This window comes from Pagrus major, chromosome 21 (genome assembly GCF_040436345.1).
Source record: "Pagrus major chromosome 21, Pma_NU_1.0".
Taxonomy (NCBI): domain Eukaryota; kingdom Metazoa; phylum Chordata; class Actinopteri; order Spariformes; family Sparidae; genus Pagrus; species Pagrus major.
The window spans coordinates 21,056,925-21,076,457 of NC_133235.1; the positions used below are offsets into that span (position 1 = coordinate 21,056,925).

Below are 19,533 nucleotides of genomic sequence, written 5' to 3' on the forward strand. Positions count from 1 at the left end.
TACATGATCAGTGGTGGAAGTATTCAGATCTTTTACTTGAGTAAAAGTGGTACGAACACAGTGTGAGAATACTTTAGTGCAGATAAAAGTCCTGGAAAGTCATTGTATTGCAGAAATAGCAGTAGAATAGCCTCTTTTGGAATTATATTATTTTTGTGCATACGCCCAAAATGTTTTCTGGCCTCCGCGTCTACTTCCTGGTTGTGCGGCTTGAGGGAAGTCTTACAAATATAAAACCTCCATGGATCAAAAAGAGTCATAATTGACCTTGTTTGCAGCTCTTGATGTCTGGTCAGCAGTTTTACAGACGTCTCTTTTATAATGGCGGTCTATGGATGAAATGCTTTTTGGGCCACAGGGGAATTTTTTCGCTGCAATACCGCTAGTGGCCACCATGCCAGATTGGCAGCAAGGCTGAGCGGCACCCTCCACTGAAGGGTTTCAGCCCAGTTAGTGTTTCCTTTGAGAAAACAACAGGCTAGAGATGGCAGCTACAGGCATGGTGTAGATGTGACGACCAGTGTTCTAGAGAAACAGTGGTTACGACCTAGCCTCACGTTTATGACAATGTTATGATGTTATTGATGCACAGGTAACATGATGACCCTTGAGCCATCTGTATTTGCTTACGAAGACCATGAGATGTGCCCAAAGATCCCAACCAATGAAGCTCTATCTTTCCAACTTGTATATTTATAATTTATAGTAAAATGTGCTAAGTGTTGGTGACGTTGAAGTCATGCAACTGCGATGTAGTTTGTCTGAAGCCTAACGCTAGCTTTTTACTTCTGGTGATAGCATTTACACTTCAAAAATCATAAAAGTGATGTTGGCTTGTGAAGATTATCTTGCTCAGCAACACGTGTAAGTATCGTAAGCTTGTGTTTGCCACAGAGCTTATTTTCTTCAATAATCCAAAACCCAATCCTATGGGCTTTTTGTGGAGGGAACCAGTTCCAGAACCAGCTCATAAACAGTGATTGACAGATGGTTCGTCCAATCTACTGCCAAGTATTTTTTGAAAGTGCCTGCCCTTTTCAAACAGTTTTTAAGGACAACATCCCAGATGGTATGACAAACCATCTGGTGAGTCAGGTTAGATGAATTTAATGTTCTTGTTAAATACTTAGTGTCGGGAAATTAAATTCATAACGTCCCATTATATTTTGTACCGTCATTACAGGTTTTGTTGAAACCGAAAGCTTCTTGGTTCAGCTTCTTGGAGAGAGTTAGATAAGTGGATCGATACCTTTCTCATGTCTGTGAGGTAAACGTAAAGCTAACGTCAGCATGAGACCATGAGATGTGAGAAAATAGAGCTTATATTTACATTATTATGTCATACAAACTAGAAATCTGTTTGAGTCTTGCTAAGAAAAGGGCGAGGAGAGCACAAACCTTGATAGGTTCCCACAGTTTGGTTTTTTTCTTAACTGCTTTCCTCACAGACACACTGCTGAATGTCTTCTTGGCCATCGCTGTGGATAATCTGGCCAACGCACAGGAACTGACAAAGGTTTGCAATGTTTTATAAAATATCTGTATTTATATAGCGCACACCAAGTGTAGTATTCAACCTATTTTTATGCAAAGGCATCTCTTAACTCTTTATGTGACTTATTTTACTCTTTCTCATATGATGCTTCTTGCTTTTAGTCATTGTTTGTCTACCAGTTTTCTTTTGTCTTGTAAAGCACCGTCTAACTTTGTTTTAAAAAGTGCCATATAAGAGAGTTTATCATTATCAATAAATCATTTTGCCTTTGTCAGGATGAAGAGGAGGAAGAGGAGTTCTTCAACCAGAGATATGCCAGAGGCAGAGACGGCCTGATATCTGAGTAAGTTATTCTTCAAAAGCTAACAAAATTGCAGTTTTTAGACGAGATACCCGGAGCATTCACAGCTCTTAAGTAGCTCTTAGTTGTGAGTGTTTGACTGTGTCTTCGATCGGATCTCCTCACGTCAGATTGGCCCTAAAAATGTGTCATGATTCTTCCAATTTGTTTGCCTTTCAGCGGCAAATCACACTAAGATTTACTTAAGATACAGTGTGGATGCTGTGGGACGACTGGTAGTGGTTCTGAATTTGATCATCGTGCTGCTTCTGTTAAAGGAGAGATGTTTAAAAATCAATTAATGAATAAATCCACAATGTCACTGATTGTGGACTCTCTGAAAATCAGTTCAGTTGCATGGTGAATGCAAAGTTAGCGAGGCATGTTTAAAGCACTGATGACATGTTGATTGAATGTGCCTGATTTCAAAGCATGAACCCTGACAGACTGATGTTGCAGCATTACTGAGACTCCTGTAATTATCTACTGCCTGTCATTGGTAATGGGAAGCCTCTTTTGTTAACGAGAGTAATTCGTCAGTCATTTCCTGCTCCTTCCGATGACCTGGTGGTGGCTTTCCCACAGGCCTAATGGTCCAGTAAGTCAAGAGGAGGGCAGAAGATTTTCTTTCCAAAGATTTTTGGGAACAGTGGGAAGTCTCAACGTGTCACTCTACTGGGAGGAGGCACATTTTGGAGCTTGCCACATTTTGAACAAGATTCCCGACTTAGTATGACTCTGATCATCATGCCAGTGTGACAATGGAGTTATTCTAGGCACCATTAAGCTACTGTAGTATGTGACACATCAGAGTGACTGATTTCCAAAACAGCTCTGGCTCAAGAGTGCTTGAGGATGCTGCTGGGACACATCAAGTGTCTCATTCAGAGCACTGGCCTGGCTCAGTTAGGACTCTACTGCATGTTTTACACCAATAACTGCCATCTCTATTTATTTCCATTTCTAGCTTGATTTTTCAAAACGTTTAATGTGATTAAAGATTGACATGTGTTTTTTCTGCTTATGTGCTGGACCTTTATTTATAGCTAATGTCAGCAGGACCAGAGTTATTATATTTTTGTATTTTTCATTAGTTTTTGTGGTTATTTCGCTTTTAATTTTTGTTTTCAGTTTAGTTTCTGTTAGTTTTCCACAGGGTAATTATCCGTTTCAGCTTAGTTTTTGTGGCATACAAGTGTTCAGTTTTAGTTTAGTTTCTATTAGTTTCATTATTTTTTTGTTTGTTTTTATTAGAATATGGGATATTTGTCAGGAGCAATTTAAGCAACTTAAGTTTGGTTTTAGTGAAATAGTTTTAGTTAAGTTTAACCTGGAAACTGTCCAAAACAAAAGATAACAATCCCTGTTCTCAGTGATGTGAAAAGACGGAGCAAAACACCCACGTGTATTAATAAGTCGGCAGGTTTTGTTGCTCACTAATCTAGTAGACAGAACAACCGTCGCAAGTCCTGGTGGTAAGGGGGAAACACATATCAACAGGGGAACATTCTTTGACACAACACCGGCGCTCTCCATCAAATGAACGTCAGTCCGTTCACTCTTGCTTTACCTCGGTTTTTCTCACTCTCCCTCTTCGCTTTCTTTGCCTCCTCCATCAGCGGGGGTCTCCCACGGTTATTCAAGATGTTCCACCATTACATGCGGATAGAGACCAGGGAAAACTGTGCCTCTTCCTGTTTTGGTTACGCAATGATGGACTCGCTTCCTTTGTGCTGTAATTCATCCTTCATTTTTGGTTGGAAATATCGAGACCGAATTGTATAGTGAAAGCAATGTAAAGAGAAAAAACCCACATCAATGACAGATAACATTGACACTGAATGTATCATTTGTCTGTTACATATTTGAATGTTAGTCATGTACGTGTTGCAGCTATCAAGATGCTGATTTTGATGTGTATTACAGTGTTTTTGCTGCTTCCATCACGTTGTCTTGTTTTTATGCCTGTTATGTGACACTGACCAAAATGTAACTCAGCTGTGGAATCAAGTTGAACCCTAAATTAAGAATAATATTTTATGTTAACAGCCATAATCGAGGACTTCCTTAAATGACATGTCTACATTGGTAATACTAAAACCACCTTCGCACATTTTGTTATGTGTCACAACAAATGTTCTGTGTATGTTGTAAAACACTAATGTCTTGTTTTCAAATAATCACTCATTGATTACATGGACACCAAAAGAGTCTGAACACCAGTAAGTATATTTGTATGCATCTCTGTCTCACAGAATTTCTCCCTTGAGTTTTCCTACTCAATTATTGAGATTATTTTCTCGATGTTAAACTATGTTTGTACTTAAAATCCTGCACCTTACCTTTTTTTTGTCATGGTGGTTTTTCTTTCGATCTGTCTTTTACCTCTCAGGTATCCTCATTTTTTTCAGTTCTTGGATGTATATGTTATTTTTTAGCTTGAAGTATTTTTGCACATTTTTATCATGGGAATTTTTGCTTGTTGTTAATAGTCAACTAACATTGTAAATTCACAGAAAAGGTTTGTCCTTTTCTTGCAAGTTTTATTTAATTTGAATATTTTTTAAATAACTGGTATGCTAAATGGACACAAGTCTTGATGTTTCTTGTCACCAATTCCTTAAATCTGGGCCTGTTGCTGCCCTGTATTGATGTGAAATATATTGTGGTCCTTAGTGGGAGGAGGAGACCCTACCTATACAGGAAGCGAGCCATCCACCGAGGTCGACCGACCTTTCCAGACGAACCCGAGGGTCCAGCAGGGGCAGTGGACGAACCGCCTCCAACCAAGGCCTTCTCCAACCGCCGTGAGAGGAGGAGAAAGGTCAACATGTCAGTGTGGGAGCAGAGAGCCAACCAGCTACGCAAACGACGCCAGATGGCGAGCAGAGAGGAGCTGTTTGCCAGCCCTACGGAGGACACAGCTGAAACTCCAACCACTGCCCACCATGCCACCACTCTCTCCTCAGAGGCCAGCCCAGCTCACCTGCCTGAATCTCCCATGTCCGTGGGGATGCCCCTCCCTGAGCCACCAATGTCAATCTCCATCCCCATCCCCGAGCCTCCTGAGGCTGAGCCTCTGGTCAACCTGAGCGAGGAGAAAACAGGAGGAGCTAACCACCGAAACGCAGGCGGCGGCAGGCACAGGATGGCCCGCAAGTTCAGACCCAGTCAGGGGCCAGATGAGGGGGCGCGACACAGACGGCACCGCCACCGCGAAGCTCGTCCTGAAGCCAAGAGTCTGGACTGTGCCCAGGCGCCACATGAGGTGCCGCTAGTCAGACGGTCGCTCAGCCAGGAGAGGAAGATACTGGACGAGAGAGAGGAGAAGGAAGACAGAGATGAGAGAGAGAAAACAGAAGGAGAAGGAGGATCAGTCCAAGATGATGGAACATGCATCGTCAACCCGTATGCAGAAGTGGGAGGAGATTGTCGGAGGTAAGGCTGTTCTCACGTTTCCCCTCAGATTTCCAAAGAGGTATTTTAAGGTTTAACACTTTCTCGTGAAGTCAGGCATATTTTTATTCCCCTGTATTTTATCCCGTTCATCGTTGTATGTAATTATCTGAAATGTGAGTGGATATTCTTGAGTCAGAATTGCACTTTGTCATCTCCCTGTTTTATTCTTACAATGGGGAGATTCACATGTTAAAAGTCCATCTCAAAACATTATCCACATGCCCACATGTGCATTTAGAAAAGTTTTACCTGCTGTAATCATTCTACCTGTTCATCCTGGGTGAGAAGAGATCCTTCAATGGAGGTGGTCAACCTTTCATGAAAGACATTATCACAGTCCAGGTTAAACAAGTCAAATGTGTATTTTCCAGTGTTAGACGATTGCCTTTTTAGTAACACAAAAAATGGGAATTAATACTAAAAAAGAGTGTGACTTTCTTTCAAAGATATCTACTTGTTTCGTCTCACTGCTGAGGCCATGTATTGCTCCACTTTAATTTTCGTCTTTTGCACAGTGTGGATTTTGTCCCAGATCTCTTCTATTAGAATTGCATTAGTGCTGAATCGGTGGTGGTTTTGCCCTCAGTAGGCTACGTGTCTGGCCTTATACCGAACATCATGCCCAAAGCCAAACTCAACATGAAGATATTTAGGGCAAAAAAAAATTCAGGGGAGTGTGTTATTTTGGAAAATCAGGCCCTCTGAGCAGCAGGCTTATATTTTGAGGATAACCATTTTATTGTTCAATGGACTGTTGGGATTTCAGAATAATGGACCATCGGAACAATGGGCAGTTGCCGCAATATACTAGAGTTAAATGAACTAAAGCTTTCGCACAGTTCTTAACCCTCAATGATCTTTTTTTTCCATTTTTCAGAGCTGGTGGCGACATTCCAGACCCTCCTCAATGTGAGCAGCTGCTGGACTGTACCTGGTCCGAACAGGGTGGCGGTGGGCACTCCGACCAGTACGATGGCCAAAACGTCCCAGTGGAACACGCCTTGGAGGCCACAGAGTCCACTGTGAGGGCCATCGAGTCTGAGAGCCGCCCGGTCTCCATCAAACGTAACAAGTCCAACCTGGAGGGCAGCGTGGCTATTGAAATGTCCGCACAACCGCTGCTGGAGCTCACACCCATGACAGGTAGCGCCATGATCACTTCTCACTGCAGTCACACATCATCATAGAGTGGGATTTATCATCAGTATCACTCTGGGTGAACTTGTGTAGGTGTTTCTGACATCTGATGAGAGTGCCACTCCTGTAGTCTTTTTCAGATGAATCCACCGGCACCGGCACTGTGACTCACATTGTTCTTTCTTTGTCATAACTGTTCCTGTACAGCTAAAACATTTTCTTCTCTTCTCTCACATCCCTGGCTGTCCCTATCTATCTGTGTTTTAGGGAACAGTAAAGAGTTGGAGGCATACAGCTCTGACCAGAGAGACGATGAGACAGAGGAGGAGGATGTAGCTCCCACTCCTCCCAAACGTGTTGCTCCAGACAGCATGTTCATCTTCAAGTCATCCAACCCGTAAGAGCCGATAAAATCTACAATAGCAGTAGCGTTTGCTTTTTGGGCTCTTTGTGTTAACATCTTCCCCTTCGTTGATCCGCAGTATCAGGAGGATCTGTCACTATGTGGTCACTATGCGCTACTTCGAGATGACCATCCTCCTCGTGATCGTGGCGAGCAGCATTGCGCTGGCTGCTGAGGACCCAGTGTGCACCAATTCAGACAGAAACAAGGTGAGATCGACTTACATCTCTCTTGTAAGTGTCCATATGATGTCACATTAACCAGAAACAAAAGGCAAGCTTTAATAATGTGAGCTGAAGGCCAAAAATCCAGAATACAAGCAATAAAAAGGCAGGCAAAGAAAACCAAAAGAAAAATCCAAAAGCTAAGGACAAGCCAGAAAGCCACAGGGAACAAAAGGAAAAACGGTGGGAAACAGACAAAGACGGGATGTGGAAAGTAAAATATGACCCCCGAGGAGAGACTTTCAACATAAAACAGGAAAGCACCAAACTAGAACTCAGGACCACGACACCTAAGGCCAGGAGAAGCTGGAAAAATACATTCACTACTGCAGGAAAAACTGTTTATAGCTGATCCAAGCAAGATGAGTCTGCAAGACGAGATGTGTTAATTGTTCCAGTGTGACAGTGTCTTCTCAAAGGCATTCGTAGTGTTGCCCTCCTTTGCACATACATAAAGAGGCAGAATTGTGTGAAGAAACAAAAAAGAGAGTTTGAGAAAATAAAACATAAAATGGCTCCATACAGCTCGTTCGGCATAATACCGGACTCTGGAAGCTCCAAGATCCCCAACTGATTTAAAAAGATGTTATTTAGATCTCTTTTAAACCGAAATCACTGTAGCCATAAAGCTAAAAGCGTTAACATCCCATCTGAAGTGGGAGCACAAACTCAACTGCACTTCGAGGGTATAAACCTTTAATGTTAGAAGTTATAAGTCATGTTTCCACCCAAAGTTGGTGGAACTTTAAACTTTTCAAGGAACTACAAGGTTATTTCATCCCGTTCTTGTCTTCATTTCCTCCACAAAGACTGGCAAATTAACCCTGTGATGTATGAAAAAGCAACATCATTTTTGAACGCGATTATTAACAGAGGAGGGGATGCCTCGCTCACATGACAGACATGCAATAGATGGCGTGTGATAGAATAGACAAACACACTTCAAAGTTACAGTAATGACAATTAAGACAACAAAATTATAGCATGGACAATTAAGATGACAGAATTAAAGATAGGTTGTGAACATATCCCAAACAGACCGGAGCCGCACGACCTCGTCTCCACCATGGAGACTTGAAAAGAGGACAGACTACAAAAACACACAAGAGACAAAAGCTGAAGTGCGCGCACACACACACACACACACAGAGGATGAAAGAGAGACAAGGACAACATGAACACACGAGCATGAAGTGGGTGTGAATGTCAGACTGTCGCACACAAACGCCTTAAAGAAGCAGCTGATGTCTGAAGTGTCAACCGCTTTATTCAGCAGTCTTTAATTACTGCAAGTGACACAAAGGCTTACAATCAGGTGCTGACATCGCAGCAGAGCAACATGATGGTGATACACCGAGGCCAACGTAAAAGTTAAAACAATGAGTTTATAAACGTGTAGTTTAGGTCCGTCTTTTACAGACATTTATCCTCAAGGGAAGCTTTTCAATCCCAAAGACTAAAAGAATGAATTACTGGAATACCACTGATTAGATTTATAGCTTTCAGGTTTACTGTTTGATCTCGGGTTGACATAACACTGTGTCAGCAACAATGTGTCGTGACACATTTGGCCACACGCACATGCAAGGTGAGAATCGGCAGCTTTGCCTGGGAAAGAGCTGTGCAGTTTGTTTTTCACAGCTTTTCACTACTCGGTATCGCGCAAAGTGTCAAGAGTGACCAAATAAGCACAAACCAGAGGGAGAGAAAATCCACAAAGTCACATTAGAAAATGTGACACACCATCTACGTACCGTGCTGCCAGTCATTTCCCATCTGAAGCGAGCGATCCAAATAATCTTTTTAGTCACTGTCCTGCTGTTGAAGGAGAGCAGACGGACTCAAAGAGGAGCTTGAAAATCTTGTCTTTGCTGACATCCAGTGGCTTAAGTGCTCACCTGGCTGCAGTGATGTACAGGTGGTCTTCAGGACGCTGTGACATCACTGCTGGGTGTGGCTACAGGTGCACACTTTTCACATAACCCGTGAGTGATCCTGGGTGTGTTCAGAGGAGAGACTGGCTAATAACTGTTCTCATACTGATGTTAAGTTGCTTTTTAAAGGGGCAGTCTGCTGACTTTTTAAGGATGTTCTAACAAAAGATCCCATCATGCTGCATTATGGGAACTGTAGTATTGAGAAATGTTGGAGCCTGACCCATACTAGCGACTAAAAGCCAGGATATCTTGGTGTCTGCTGTACGGATTTTAGCCGTTCTTTTTAAATCTGTCTTTTGTGAGTGAAAATGTAACAAATGATTCAAGGGATCCAGAGATAGACAGAGCAACTTTTTTCTTTTTGTAGCATCCCTGCATATTTCTATCTTTCTCTTCTATTTCTAAACGCACTGAATTAGTTACATTCTCAGTTTAAGGTTTGAGAAGCAGGTCAACCAGATGATCACAGGTTCATTTCCTCTGATTGGATGGGATCAAGGAGTTTTATGTACTCCTTTGAAGCCGTACCACTGTCCCAAATCCATACTATGTCTAAGCAAAGTGTTTTCACTAAAAGGTATGCTCAAACCAGGCACCATGGATACAAAATATGGTCAATATTTAAGCGTGCCGTTGGGAGATATTGCGCCTCATTCACATGGATTCAGTCAGAGTGTGAATGGCAGATGGACAACACCTTCTGGACGGCACGGGAAAAACAAACAAACAGTGGGACGGGATGGCAGCAAGGCAAGACAAAACATGCATGACTATTTGTTGCTATGGTGATGTCATATTGTTCATCAAACTAAAGAACTGGCACGCTCAACTCAAGTATAATGAGTGCCAACCCAAAAATCACAAAAAATCATCATCAGAAGAATAACACTGAGGAAGGTCTAGGGCTGAAACACATCTGTTTCTTTTTGCTGCTGTGCATTATTCAAAAATATTATATACTGACTTGCGAGTGCAGACGACTTCAGATGTGATTTTTGATTTCAGCGTTTACAAAAATGGAATAAAATATATTAGATACAACTATTTTGTGTCTATTTTGGTGGTCAAGGGTCACTGCGCCCTCACAAAACACATTTTTGCCCATTACAATTACAACACGATTTTAGAAAAAAGTCTAACAGGATAAAATGATGAAGTTCTGACATGTCATTAAATGTTCTGGCCATCATTCAACGCCTTAACTCAGCAACAACAACTTGACTGGTGCGCGGCGACGACTGCGAGGCGTTAGCACTAGTTTTATCTCATTAATCTAGAAATAGCTTCTTTTCTTTTTCTTTTTCTTTTTTTTTTATTAATTGTGCAGTAACAAACAAGGGGTTGCCACACACAGGAGGAAGACAGTGTGTGTAGGAAGAAAGTAAAAACGAAAAAAAACAAACAAACGCAATTATAAAAAGAAATGAAAGCAAACAAAGAGCAAACAAACTAAAACATCAGAAAGGTGCCCCACCCGTTTTGAAGTTATATTACTCAGTATAGCGACAAAATGAATAACAGACAGAGTCCAGTGGTCTATGATTATTGTAAAGAGGAATTGATGTACAAGATGGTTTTACATTAAGAGAAAATGAAGCACAGAAGAAGGTAAAACGGAGTTGAGGTTTAAGTTCACCGGCAAATTTGAGAGGTATTAGTAATAGTTTCTTGTTGTCAGCCATGTTTTCTCCTTGTGTGAGGGAGCTACGTCACATCCAGTCGTAAATTCTGTAACGGAGGACGGCAAAGAAGTTAAAACATTTTAACTATGGACGGCAATGTTGTTTACTGTTACCTTTCCCTTTATTCTCTGCCGGCCTTGCCTAATTTTACCATCCTGCTCCACTGAAATGATATCCAGTTTGCTGTCTACCATCTGCCGGAAATCCATGTGAACGCAGCATTATTCTGCCAGAAATTAAAATGAGAAAAAAAAACAAAACATTGAAATTGTGGTTTGTAATGAAACAGAAGATTTGGAAAAAATAAGTATCAAATCCTAGAAAAGATAATTGATGTCTGACATGGATTTTATATATGCAGATATATTTTATCATTTAGGCACCAAAGGGTGCAGATTTTTGTATACTATGTGAAGACTGTAATATGGATTTGGGCCACACAGTATGCCCATTCAGAGAAGTCTTATTTAAAGGGGCTGTGTGGAACTTCTGTGTTGTGCTGGAAGCCGGTTGTTAGTTTGCGTTAGCAGACATTAGCTTCTGTTGCTCTTTTTTAGCTTAATGGAGAGAGGCACTGAGATAAGTCACATCCTTTGGACTGTCGTGGAAAATCCAAAAATTTTATGCAGTCCAGCAGCATTAAACAACTTAAACAAATTGTCCACAGGCTTGTTTAGGCAACAAGAGAGACGGGGAAGGTGTCATTTTTCACGTCATGTAACAACCTGCTCACATATGGCCAATGAAAAAGTGATAAATACATGTAAATTGGTTCAAATTGCACAGAGCCCCTTTAATAAATTATTCTTATGTGTATTTTGTGTGTTTGTAACTTTTCCAGGTCCTGCGTTATTTCGATTATGTCTTCACCGGAGTGTTCACCTTTGAAATGATCATCAAGGTGCGTAACTGAAACAAATATTTTCTCCACCTTGGCAACCTCAAATCAACACTTTTAAAGAATTTACTGTGCTCTTGGTGAACTCAGAGGTGTTTCCGTCCCGGTGTGTATTCAATATGTTCACTTTGTGTGTCTGTGTGGGCGTGTGTTTGTCCTCCAGATGATAGACCAGGGTCTCATTCTGCACGATGGCTCCTATTTCCGAGACATGTGGAACATCCTGGACTTCATTGTGGTGGTGGGAGCTCTGATTGCCTTCGCTCTAACGTGAGTCACTGTGTATTGGCGCCTGCCGATGACTAACGACTGAGTCACTGCAGCAAAATCGTTTATCGAGCATACAGTATTGTTATAAAAGACCTTCCCTCAAAGACACTTTATTGCAAAAAATTGCAGTCTGCTTCATTGAGCTCAAAAGCTGCATTGATGGAGGCATGCATGGTCCTGTGCGGTGTGTAGATTCAGCTGCGGTCCTAGAACAAGAGGAAAAAGTGGCTTTCTGTGTATTTTCCTGTCATGACTGATGCTAAAACAGCCTCTTCAGTATTTCTTTCTGCTGTCGTTCCCAGTATGAGTGTGATGGATATCTTACCTAACCTTCTGTGACTCTTGTTGTACTGTAGAGGACTGTACTGTATGTTAATTTCTCTGTTGTGAATATAGCTGTGATCCTCGGAGCTGTGCTCACGGTCTATCTCTCTTTATGCCTCGATTTTTTTCTCTGTTGTTCCTGTGGATTTTTTCACTGTTGGGGCTACCAGGAATGTGATGGGGTAAAAATTTCTGTCACACTAAATGTGAATGTCGCCCATAAGCTTATTGTATGTTTCTTTTATTTTCATGTATGTAGTTTTCCTTTTTGTATTCAGTGTGTTTTTGTTTTTTCGTACCAAACTACAGAGCCGGACAGGTATCATAAAATTTTTGGCAATTAGGGGACACAATGATTGATCAATCAAATCAATGATTTACACCTTTGTTTTACCTGATTTGTTTCCTCAAATTATATTTTTTGCACAGTAATCAATAGATTATAGAGATTTTTTTCTGGTGATCCATTTTCAAAGTCTGCTCTCAATTATTTTCTCTCTTGTGATTATGACTTGAGAAAAAGGTTTTGCTTTGCTTAATCTTTCTAAGTTCCTTAATTCTGTTTCAAGAAAAATGTCAATTATTTATGTTTTATGAAACAAAAAATGAAGGAACTTAAAAGAATTACAAAACTTGTTTTTTTCACCAGTTCTCAAGTCATAAACACAGGAGAGACACCATTTAGGTCAGACCAGAAAATAAAATCTTCACTTACAAATTTTGAAAATAATCAATTAATCTGTAAAATTAATATTTTTTTGTGTGTATCTCAGTTCAAAATCAAATTAAACTTTACGGCACACACACACAGCTCAAACTTGGGTTTGATACAAGGACAAACTGAATGAATATTATAATTTATAATTTATTGTGCTGCACAAAAAATCAGCCTCTAACCTATAATAACGTTATAATTTTAGTCTAATTTGATGGATTAAAGTAATTTAAAGGTGTAATTTCATGATTTGAGCACCCAAATTATAAATACAAGTGAATTTAATACCAGTTTTTGCACCCAAACACAAATTATCAACATCTTTACCTGCTGTGACACCTGCTGGGCTCCGTACAAACACACTCAATGTGAATTCTGTGTCTCATTTTCTTTTTTTTTAAAATAGCACCTGTGTTTACATTTTGGTTTAACTGTGCCTTTTTTTCACTGTTTTAAATGTGTCTACACCACCTGTCTTTGTGCCTTAGTTTGAGCGCACAATTACGATCCTAAGTGCCGCGTTTCAATGTCAACAGAAACAACAAAGGCCGAGACATCAAGACAATAAAGTCCCTCCGAGTTCTGAGGGTCCTGCGGCCTCTTAAAACCATCAAGAGGCTTCCTAAACTCAAGGTGCGATCTTAAACGCTTTCCAGTATTTTTTGGTTTTGGTGTTATTTCACAGATCTCTGACAGACTGCGCTCGCTTCGTCGGCCCACTTGTCTATTTTCTCCACAGGCTGTTTTCGACTGTGTGGTCACATCTCTGAAGAACGTCTTCAACATCCTCATTGTGTATCAGCTCTTTATGTTCATCTTTGCTGTCATCGCGGTGCAGCTCTTCAAGGGGAAGTTTTTCTACTGTACTGACAGCTCCATGAATACAGAGAAAGAATGCCAGTAAGTGGATATGTCTGTACCACGTCTTTTACTTAAAGCAACATTATGTAACTTTTTCCCCTTAAAATAACAGCTTCAAAATCGTGTTGATGGTACAGTGTCTTGTAACAGGATGAATGGTGGCTCTGTCTCAGCCACTCCGCTCACCTATCACTTGTTTCTGTATTATGTAACTTCATTGAGAGGGTAGGATCACAGCGTTACATACGTGTTCACTTCAACGTGCAAGTTTTCAACACGTAACATTGTTAGGACGTAATGACTTATGAACTGTTACATGCCTGGGATTTGTATGATTTGTACAGGTGTGTTGCACTCAGACGCTGTGGGGGGCGCCAAATCACACAAAATGCCAATTTCTATATTAGCATTGCTTTAATGTGTAAGCAGCAATAACTCAGTGTAGAAATACTCTGTTAGAAGTAAAAGTCGTGCTTTCAACATTTCATTGAGTAAAACTAAATCAAAGCATCAAAGTGCCAAAAGTAAAACTACTCATTATGAAATTTGGCCCAAATTCATAATACATTATATCATATTACTGGATTATAATTGATGATGCATTAAATATTGCAGCTGGTAAAGTGGAGCTTATTTTAATTACTTTGCATAGAATACTGCTCGGTAGGTTGTGAATTCTCCCCAGGGATCAATAAAGTTTTATCTTAACATATAATAATTATATTTTGTATTACTGATCTGAATCTGTAAAGTAACTAGTAACTAAATTTCTAAGTAAATGTAGTGCAGTAAAAAATATAATATTTCACCTCTTTAAATACTTTTTCTGTGCCGAGGTGATGTCCATGTTAGTGTTGGTGATGTTTACTGGGAGGGACGATGTGTTTCACTGAGCGGTTTTACACAAAACTAAATGGTATGGGTATTTTACCATCTTTAAGACAAGCTGTAATTTTCTTGACTTGCAAAATTATCGTTTAAATTTCATGGCACAATGGACGGGACTTGGCTTCTCTACAGTGACTCTGTTGAGTCAAATTGTCTGAGGAATCTGTGAAGAGAGGCGGCATCTTTTAATAAAAATATCAAGATTTGGCACCAGTGTATCAATAATGTATGGCAAGAGGAAGCGATACGATATGTAGCCATATCGCTAATGTCTTGCCCCTAATTAACATCTTGTTAGCTTAATCCACAAACACACACACAAAAACAAGTGTAAAATTGACATCTTATGGGTTTTGAAGAGAATGTCAGGCTCAATATAATTAACTTATAAATATTTAACAAATGCAACCGCAGCACTTCTGACCTTTCTGATAAGAGAGCAACGAAACATCCTACATGAATACCTCAAGATACTGAGACTCTGAGTAGAAGCAGCAGCTCCTTTATAGTCTTTATTCACCTGCAGATGACCTGTGATTGTCTGCAGATCCACCAGTTAATAGTACGAGTTAGGCTAATATCTTTCTCTTCATTAAAACTGCTCATTTAATCGGTGAATTAAGTGAGTCAATGACCTCTGGGCCGCTCTGTTCCCTGCAGAGGCTACTACATCGACTACACCAGAGACAAAAAGGAAGTGAAGAGGAGAGAGTGGCGGAGACACGAGTTTCACTACGACAACGTGTGCTGGGCCCTCCTCACACTCTTCACCGTCTCAACAGGAGAGGGATGGCCTCAGTAAGTGGATTTTCACTCAAGACAATTGACTTTTTTGTAGGATTATTATTTACAAATACGCAATTCCCCCCTCCAGAAATGTAGTTTTGCAGATAAAAATGTAAGTAATTTTGGCTTTGATTGCCTAAAAAAGATAAATAATCTGTTTTCTCTAATCTTTTCTTCCTGCCAGGGTGCTGCAGCACTCTACCGATGTCACAGAGGAAAACATGGGGCCGAGTCGAGGGAACCGGATGGAGATGTCTGTTTTCTACGTGGTCTACTTTGTGGTCTTCCCGTTCTTCTTCGTCAACATCTTCGTGGCTTTGATCATCATCACCTTCCAGGAGCAGGGCGACAAGATGATTCAGGAGTGCAGTCTGGAAAAGAACGAGGTGTGGATCGATGAAGCACAGATGCATTTACAAATGTATTCATGTATTTAAAGCTCATCTTCAGCTCCGCGTGTCTGTTTCTCCATCAGAGAGCTTGCATCGACTTTGCCATCAGCGCCAAGCCAATGACCCGCTACATGCCCCAGAACAGACAGACCTTCCAGTACAGACTGTGGCACTTTGTGGCGTCGCCCTCTTTTGAGTACACGGTGCTCATCATGATCGCTCTGAACACCGTGGTCCTCATGATGAAGGTAAAACAGGATTAATTTAACAGGAGTGGAACAGTAGATACTTTTAAAACACGTTGTGTTTATCATGTTTGCATGGTGAGGTGCTGGTTATGTCGACACCGAGGTGGTGGCTCGCACCAACCAGGAGGACTTTTACAAAACAACACTTTATGTAGGCCTGTATTAGTCTCTCTGTTTCTCTGCACAGCATGTGTAAATGTACAAATAGACAGTAGGGGGTAGAATGAGGGTAGTTTGTCCAGATTTTATTTGGTTTCGCACCAAATTGAGGTGGTAACAATTAATACGTACAAGAAAATATAGACAGACACTGTTATACAATACAATAAAACACTGTAAAACATGACATACCAGATAATTCAGTTTGACTTTAAGTGATCCAGGTCAGGATCCATTTTGAGTTCTGCAGGTCAGGTATTCCACGTGTCGATCTCCTGAAGATTCAAAAGCTAATGAGGATTTACGTGAAGGCACCTTAAAATTTCCTTTTGGATGCTCCACATGTTACTAAGCAGTACAACCCTAAGGTTACTGATTATGTCGGCATTTACAGATGACTTTAAAACAAGCAAATTTGATAAAATATTCAAAACTTAACATGTTTAATTTCTTAAGAACGTGGCAGTGATGTGATCTTACTGGCTTCTTGTCTAAAATTGTAATTGCTCTATTGTATATCATCATGAGAGGCGTTTGTGGATGTTGTATTTGCAGCAAAGTGATCAGTAATGATAGTTATATTTGTACATTTTTTGACTCGTCCTTTTCCTTCAGTACTACTCGGCCCCAGCAGCCTATGACACCGTCCTGAAACACCTCAACACAGCCTTCACTGTCCTCTTCTCATTGGAGTGTATACTCAAGATCATGGCTTTTGGTTTAGTGGTGAGTATTAAACAGAAGAAGCGGGAAATCAAACCTAATTTAAATCACACTTAGCTCCGCTGATTTGCAGGAATTGTCTATATTCAGTCAAATATTCAGACTTCTTTTTTTTTTTTTGCTGCAGAACTACTTTCGAGATACTTGGAATATTTTTGATTTCATCACTGTTCTTGGCAGCATCACTGAGATAATTGTGGATTTACAGGTAAGTTACTGCCAAGACACCATTCATTTTTCACAATGTTGTGACCCTAAATGAAAATGACACAAATAGCCAGCTTCAAACGCAGTCATTTCTCTCTCCAAGTTTCCTGGTGTGTTACGATCCCTGCCTCCAGACACAACTTTAGTCATATTGTGATGAATTTCACCATCTGTGTTTTACATCCTGTCTCTCCCGTCTGTCTGCCGCTCTCGCTCTCCTCCCCTCCGTCTTGTGTCACCCTCTCTCCAACCGTCTGTGCGTCTGTCCTAGTCGGTGAACACCATCAACATGAGTTTCCTGAAGCTTTTCCGAGCGGCCAGGTTGATCAAGCTGCTGAGGCAGGGTTACACCATCCGTATACTGCTGTGGACCTTCGTGCAATCTTTCAAGGTCGGACATTTTGACGATCTTCTCTCTCGTCTTTTTGATTCCTCACACGAGGATGATGCCAGTATTTTTTCAGGCAATATGACAAATTCATATTCTTGCCTTCATGACAAGTTTTAATAATTTGTCTTTGCTGTCTCTTCTCCAACAGGCTCTTCCTTACGTCTGTCTTCTCATTGCTATGCTTTTCTTCATATACGCCATAATTGGAATGCAGGTACCTTTCAAGATAAAACACAAATTACATAACATATCTCAGTTAAATCTCCCTGTACGCCTGATGAAAAGTATATAAAATTAAATATATTATTGAATAATATTAAATTATGTTAAAATATAATATTATGATTATTATGAATATTATAATGTTAAATAACATTTAAAAGTATATTATCTTAAGTATACTTGCAGCCGGACTAGTCAGTATGCTTCAAGTGTGTAAATGATTAGTTGACGTGAAGTTATCTATTTGGGAACAATTGATTTTGTACTAAGTATATTTTATTTGTAATTAAATTGTAGAAAATCACAATTTAGTTCACTTATTGTACTTATATGTGTTGAAATTAAAAACAACTTCAAGTATACTTTAGGACACTTTAAGTATATGGTTGTGTATGTACTAATATTCAGTACATGCTTGTTTGTGTTTTAAGTAAATTAAAATTTATTGTGAGTTTTCTTGCAAATATACAAGCCATATACCAGTAATATATTCTTACTGTAGGAATGGCATGCTCAGTTATACTTCTGGCTTATTCCAATTACTAAAAAAACTTTTGTCATCCTATTTTTCATGAATAAAATTGATGGCTGTTTGCTTAAAAATAGCTGCATTATTGTAATTTGTATGAGCTTGTTCAGCTCATCAATTGGCTATATTTTTTATATATTTACATTTGATAATAACAACCATTTTTTTTGCATTGTTTTGTTTTGGATTAGCTGCTTCCTTTTATCTATTTATGCTTTTTTGACATTTTCTGAATGCATGGAGCCTGATTACTTCTATGTCAGATCCAATGAAATAAACCAAAGTATTAATGTTACTGAAGTTACCTGTTTTCTGCAGGTGTTTGGAAACATCAAACTGAATGATGAGAGCCACATCAATCAACACAACAATTTTAAGACCTTTTTCAGCGCACTGATGCTGCTCTTCAGGTGGGTTTATCAAGGAATATCATTCAAGCCTGATGTCTTTAGTTTTCATTTTAATTAAATCTAATTTACAATACGATACGTTACGACATACTCTTTTCCTTGGACTCAAATGCTGTGCACATTTAGCAGCCTCCATATACCAGCAGCACATATCGTAATAAAACACAACCACATCTTACACACATTGCATGTATATTTGAGATTTTTTGCAAAGTGGATCTTAATTTGACATCAGCTCTGTGCTTATGCTTGTTTAAACTACCAGGAGTGCGACAGGGGAGTCCTGGCAGGAGATTATGCTTTCATGTCTGTCAGGACAGGAGTGTGAACCGGACCCCTCCATCGCCCCCCTCACCACGTCTCCGGACCACTTGGGTGGCTGCGGGACTGACTTTGCTTACTGCTACTTTGTCTCATTCATCTTCTTCAGCTCCTTCCTGGTCAGGACTCGTCCAAATTAACACTCCGTTCATGTATTTGTCAGTATTTCTGCTGTCTTGCAAACCGCTTTTCATCTCATGTCTCTTTTTTTAGATGCTGAATCTGTTTGTGGCTGTGATCATGGATAACTTTGAGTACCTCACACGAGACTCGTCCATCCTCGGTCCTCATCACCTAGACGAGTTTGTTCGCATCTGGGGGGAGTATGATCGTCTGGCGTGGTGAGATCTTCTTGTTACTGCTGCATTTTTACATTTCTAAAGCCGATCTGATTTACATTCATGTTCTATCTTTATCCAGCAGAGGGCTGTCAAAGAGTGTGAAATGTTCATACACTTTTTCAGTGCACTGAGCTGTCATGTTTAGTAGAGCATCCAGAGTTCACTGTGCTA

General features: G+C 40.2%; 1 protein-coding gene across 1 annotated transcript in view; it reads left to right on the plus strand.

Moving 5' to 3' along the window:
• The window catches only part of cacna1eb (calcium channel, voltage-dependent, R type, alpha 1E subunit b), a 62,192-nt gene that overhangs the window by 36,838 nt on the left and 5,821 nt on the right, over nucleotides 1-19,533 (plus strand). Inside the window, exons 18-39 of the mRNA XM_073490858.1 lie at nucleotides 1,449-1,516; nucleotides 1,771-1,838; nucleotides 4,512-5,273; nucleotides 5,431-5,441; nucleotides 6,174-6,437; nucleotides 6,699-6,828; nucleotides 6,914-7,043; nucleotides 11,519-11,578; nucleotides 11,739-11,845; nucleotides 12,340-12,351; nucleotides 13,421-13,517; nucleotides 13,624-13,784; nucleotides 15,294-15,431; nucleotides 15,604-15,805; nucleotides 15,895-16,059; nucleotides 16,834-16,944; nucleotides 17,069-17,149; nucleotides 17,420-17,539; nucleotides 17,688-17,753; nucleotides 18,609-18,700; nucleotides 18,966-19,140; nucleotides 19,235-19,362. Of these exons, the coding sequence (XP_073346959.1) occupies nucleotides 1,449-1,516; nucleotides 1,771-1,838; nucleotides 4,512-5,273; nucleotides 5,431-5,441; nucleotides 6,174-6,437; nucleotides 6,699-6,828; nucleotides 6,914-7,043; nucleotides 11,519-11,578; nucleotides 11,739-11,845; nucleotides 12,340-12,351; nucleotides 13,421-13,517; nucleotides 13,624-13,784; nucleotides 15,294-15,431; nucleotides 15,604-15,805; nucleotides 15,895-16,059; nucleotides 16,834-16,944; nucleotides 17,069-17,149; nucleotides 17,420-17,539; nucleotides 17,688-17,753; nucleotides 18,609-18,700; nucleotides 18,966-19,140; nucleotides 19,235-19,362 (3,148 nt within the window). The remainder of the gene's footprint in view (nucleotides 1-1,448; nucleotides 1,517-1,770; nucleotides 1,839-4,511; nucleotides 5,274-5,430; nucleotides 5,442-6,173; nucleotides 6,438-6,698; nucleotides 6,829-6,913; nucleotides 7,044-11,518; nucleotides 11,579-11,738; nucleotides 11,846-12,339; nucleotides 12,352-13,420; nucleotides 13,518-13,623; nucleotides 13,785-15,293; nucleotides 15,432-15,603; nucleotides 15,806-15,894; nucleotides 16,060-16,833; nucleotides 16,945-17,068; nucleotides 17,150-17,419; nucleotides 17,540-17,687; nucleotides 17,754-18,608; nucleotides 18,701-18,965; nucleotides 19,141-19,234; nucleotides 19,363-19,533) is intronic.